At 34.0% G+C, this 5,044-nt stretch overlaps 1 protein-coding gene across 1 annotated transcript; it reads right to left on the reverse strand.

The window, feature by feature from the left end:
• Window positions 1-1,127: 1,127 nt before the first annotated feature.
• LOC127713877 (uncharacterized) lies at window positions 1,128-4,541 on the reverse strand (the record flags this gene model as incomplete). The annotated part of the gene is made up of 3 exons (XM_052219843.1): window positions 3,781-4,541; window positions 2,600-2,723; window positions 1,128-1,190 (listed from the first exon to the last, which is right to left on the reverse strand). Coding segments are annotated over exons 1-3 (948 nt in total), but the record flags the coding sequence as incomplete, so codon positions are not given.
• Window positions 4,542-5,044: the final 503 nt, after the last annotated feature.

Raw genomic sequence — 5,044 nt, forward strand, 5'->3', positions numbered from 1 at the left:
ATTTGTTGTATGGAAGAAATGTTAGCTGTACATGCCTGCTTAGCATGGTTCATCTGACCTTGACCTCATTTTCATGGTTCATTGGTCAATGTTTAGTTAACTTGGTTAATAATAAGTTTATGTGACAGTTGTAATAAAGCTTTATATTGAGGACTATCAACATAATATCAATGATAAGTAAAGAAGGCGAGACATTTCAGTGTGTGCACTCTTGTGTTTTATTTTCTATTCAATTTCAGTTGCATTATTCGTATATTTACTCATTTTAGTAAGTCAACAGGGCAGCTACCTTTTAAGTGATCGCACTGTAATAATTCTGATCTTCACATTTTTCAAAATGTTTTCCATTGTAATTCCGTCATCTTGGTTTCTATGAGGATCATTTGTTTACATATGACAATCGTCACTTACGCATTTTCCTAAAATGTTCTTTTCATTGATGTGATTAGGTTTCCCGCGCTTTATGCAAATTTGATGAAATTGAACTCCACGGAAACACTTCCGGTAAAAACAATGGTGGATTCCACCATTCAAAATCATCTTGTAAAATGTGAAGGTCAGGATTATCACAGTGCAATCAATTAAAAGGTAGGTCAGAAGTGGGTTTTTTTGGTGATTTATGAATGGAATGTGAAAAACTATATCTCAAGTGAACGCGATTGATAGTTCAGATTATTTTTACAGATAACCGCTACGAATTTCAGTTGACGGTGACTATAGATGATAAAAAAATAAAGCGAAATGAAGAAGGCCAATGGCTGAAACGTTTAAGAAATATTTTTTTTAAACTACAATAATAAATCTAATGATTTAAAAGAAATTTGTAAAAAAAAGCAGTACTTAAGTTTAACCCCTCAGCACTCAATAGAATTTTGCCATAACAGTATGAACAGTCAGCTTGACTATGAATGTCATGAGGCTAGTTAATTTTTTTTTTCTCTTCTAGATAAGCCTAAATAAAGTTTACTGCTAAAGGTGAATTACGAACTAGGGTTTTGCAGGTGACTGGAACAACAAGCCCCTTTAATATTTGGTCTTTAATAATAATTACCAGATTTTTTAGATACAACAGGAAAAAGGTAGCAATTAGCTTCTGGAATTCCTGCTTGTTTTCTAACAGAACTCGATGCTAGGAAATCAAGTGGTCCCTTTAGGTCAGCAGGTATCAATACAGGTACTGGGCGGTTACCCTATAGAAATAGAAATGTTTCTTATATCATATATATAAATGTGAGTACAGTTTCAATAACTCCAACTTTTATATTGTTTTGATTAAATAAAACTCTCAAGAGATGAATAAACTTTGGTCATTCAAATCATTATCACAATGTCATGTTAACTTGATAAACCAAATTTCAAATAACACTGAATCACTCACCTGGGCACCTGAAATCTGACAGGTGTGAATATAAATACAGCAAATTTAAATATTAAGTATTTAAATAAGCTTACATGGCCATTACTGGCCTTAGCCAGGTGAGCTAAAAACTAGAACGATAGCTGTAATCAACAATTTAAGTGACCTTGTGTTGCCACAAATGTTACTGTTGCATACCTAAAGGAAATAAACTTTTTGGAACAATCAACATGAAAAACATTTTTTGCTGAACTTTTTGGGAAAAAAATTCCTAAGTGTTCTGTGGAACCCAGTGTCTTGCCTACTTTTGCTGTAAATCGCAGGCTAAACAAAAATGAGGAAAAAAATCAATAAAAATATTCCTCTTGAACTATCTTGTGATTGTAAAAAGCTTGTCCAAGTTTGGATAAAAACCAGGATAGTTTATGAATCTAATGAATGTTTAAAAAACTTTAACTGCAGACTGTATGTAATGTTAACTGGAAGAAAAACTAATAAAATTATTTATGTATGTGCCTGTCCCAAGTCAGGAGCCTGTAATTCAGTGGTTGTCGTTTGTTTATGTGTTACATATTTGTTTTTCGTTCATTTTTTTTACATAAATAAGGCCGTTAGTTTTCTCGTTTGAATTGTTTTACATTGTCTTATCGGGGCCTTTTATAGCTGACTTTATGCGGTATGGGCTTTGCTCATTGTTGAAGGCCATACGGTCACCTATAATTGTTAATGTTTGTGTCATTTTGGTCTTTTGTGGATAGTTGTCTCATTGGCAATCATACCACATCTTCTTTTTTATATAAGTCTTTTTATAAGTAAAATACAGTTACACAGGTACAAAATATTAACAAAATTTCCTTCTAGATACTAGATTTTGATCATAACAAGCTTCTGTCAAAGTTTGGTACAAATTTAAAATAGCATAATTTAACCATTGTTAACCACAGAGTAAATGTGTTGTTTCCTGGCAGAAAATCTGAGTCCATCTAAAAGTAAAATACAGAGAAAGTAGATTAAATTTTTTACAAAATTTTCTTCTGGATACTATCTTATGATCATAAACAAGCTTCTGTCCAAGTTTGGTAGAAATCTAGCATAGTTTAAGAAAGTTATCAAAATTTCAAAAACTTTAACCACAGAGTGAATATTTGTGGACGCTGCCGCTGACTGAATGAAGGATCACTTAGTCTCTCTTTTTCGACTAAATGCGAAGACTCGAAAAAAATAATTAAGCTGAGGCCTCACCTTTCCCCGGACTTTCATTAAGTCCTGACTTTTTAAAAGATGAAGTTCCACTTTGCTTAGTTCTCCAACAAGAGATTCGTCCAAATCATCAATATCTGTTGTCTTGCTGGCATAACTGTTGAGACTATAAAAGAATGATTAATTAGTTTTAATTAAAAAAAAAGCACATTTTCCAAACACGTTTGTTTTATATAAGCCAGCAAACATTTGATTTTCAGGGTGTGGGGGGCTATGGATTATTTTTTTTTAATGATCTGATGTCATTTTTTTTACTATACATTAGGTCATGTAGGTAAGGCCAACTAAAATTAATTAGTAGATTTTCATCCAAATTTTTGAAAAAAATGGGGCAGGTGGGAGGGTTTAATTTTTTTAATTTTATTTCATATGAAACCATTTTGTGGCGAGTTCTTCATATATATATATGCAAGTGTAATAATAAGCTTATACAATGTATCATGTATACACAGGTAAGAGAAATTGTACATTATTTTTGAAATCCTGAAATAAATGTCTCTTAATTGCGGATTTAGAAACTAAACAAACAAAAACATGTAGAAATACTCTCTTCAGTTGGACTTTCTACACCAAATGTATTTGTGTTTTTTAACGATGGTTTTAGTCCCCATAAAATGCAGTAAATGCATTGGTATGCAACACAATTATTATGAGTACTGTTGTGAAAATCCATGGATGGTACCAGCGAGATTCGAACCCTCAATCTCGGGATCTAAAGGCTGAGCTCTAACCAATGGAGCAAAAGAAGATCTTCCCTAACTCAACTAGTTAGACCACCTTTATATCTTCAGGTTTACAAAAGTACGATAAAATGAAAACTCAAACAGTGTTGAAAATAATAGGGTTCATTAAATAAAGGTTTCAGCCTGCATCATTTAAGCATCTTTAAATAATTAATTGAAATGGGACTTATCTTTAAGAGCTAATGGACTTGACAGCCTATCAACAGTGACATATACATGTAGGTCACACCCCGAACCCCAAGCATGCATTATGGTTGGCATCCCTGAACTATACTAGCTGCATCATAAATACAAATTTACCTGAAGTAGGACTTATCAGAAAGTGGGTACGGACTTCAACCATTTTTCATACTAAACACAAATTCCCCCCCCCCCCCCCCCCCCCCCCCAAGTTATTTTTTCTTTTTTTCAAAAACTAACCTGATGGCATCAACTTCACCACTTCTTCTTTTGTTATACATGAGTATTCTGGTCTGGGAAAGCTGAACAATTCTGCTGTAGTTTTCCTCCTTAAGGTCCACAGCCTTAAGACATCCTATTAAATAGCTGGTAAGTTTTCTTATATCTTCTGGGGACGGAAGATCATGCTTTACTTGAAAACTTCTTCTAACCAGTACTGATCTAGCCAACTTTGTTATTCTCTCACCCCACTCCATTTTTATCAATTCTAGGCAAGTCTTTAATTCTTTCGCACATAATGAGTGAACATCTTTCTTAACTGTAATTGCCCATCTAGCGGTTATCATTCTTCGTAAATCATATTTTATCTTTATACCATTACTTGGAGCTTTTAGCTCCTTCATGTCATCCATGTATGGGAGACAGCATTGTAAAGCAGCTCCTACAAGCATGTCAAATCTACTGGGATGAAGGTAATATTCAAAGTCTTTCTCATCTTCACCTTCTAGTGAGCGAAGTTCAAGCAACATCTTTCCCATCAGCCTCATATGTTGTGAGGTATAATAGCGTCTTTTTTCCCGATTATCAATAGATCGTCTTAACCAGCTTTCCCCTAATGCAACAATAGTTTCATCTTTTTTGGCAACTTCTGAAACTTTGTCAATTATCATGCTTGGGAAAACCTCATTGAGCATGAGATTTGAGGGTTTAGTGCTTAAAACCCCTGCTTCCACTTGAGACATAATTACAATCTGTCTTCTACTCATTGTCACAGTTTGCATTGTACAGGCCTCTAAATGTCTTTTCATGTTTTTAAACAGTAACCATTCATAACAATTAATGCACGGCCCATATTGACTACTATCAAATACCACAGCATTTGATTCTGGTCTCCTTGAAAGAATAAGCTCCCCTTTTCCTTCTTCAACCACCTTTTTATTGTGCTTATTGTCACCTTGTTTTCGGAGTTTTGAAAAATCTTTTTTTTCTTTTGCCAGTATTTCTTTCACTTTAGGTATGTTTTTGTGCACATACATGTGTGAGCTTATGTGTTGTCTCATACCTCCACAAAATAGACAGCTGTGAAAATTATCATATACTCTTTCATTCTCAGCTTTTTTTTTGAGCCTTACTTGCCTTTTTACTTTTTTGTACCTTTCGTACATAAATGCCAGGGTTGCTTACATCTCTGATAATCTTGTTTTCTTGTATACTGTTAGGTGACTTTTTTTCCAAGGCAGGCCAATGTAGGATGTTAGATGCTTCCCCATGTTCATCTTCCATA

Source organism: Mytilus californianus, unplaced genomic scaffold (genome assembly GCF_021869535.1).
Source record: "Mytilus californianus isolate M0D057914Y unplaced genomic scaffold, xbMytCali1.0.p SCAF_84, whole genome shotgun sequence".
Taxonomy (NCBI): Eukaryota; Metazoa; Mollusca; class Bivalvia; order Mytilida; family Mytilidae; genus Mytilus; species Mytilus californianus.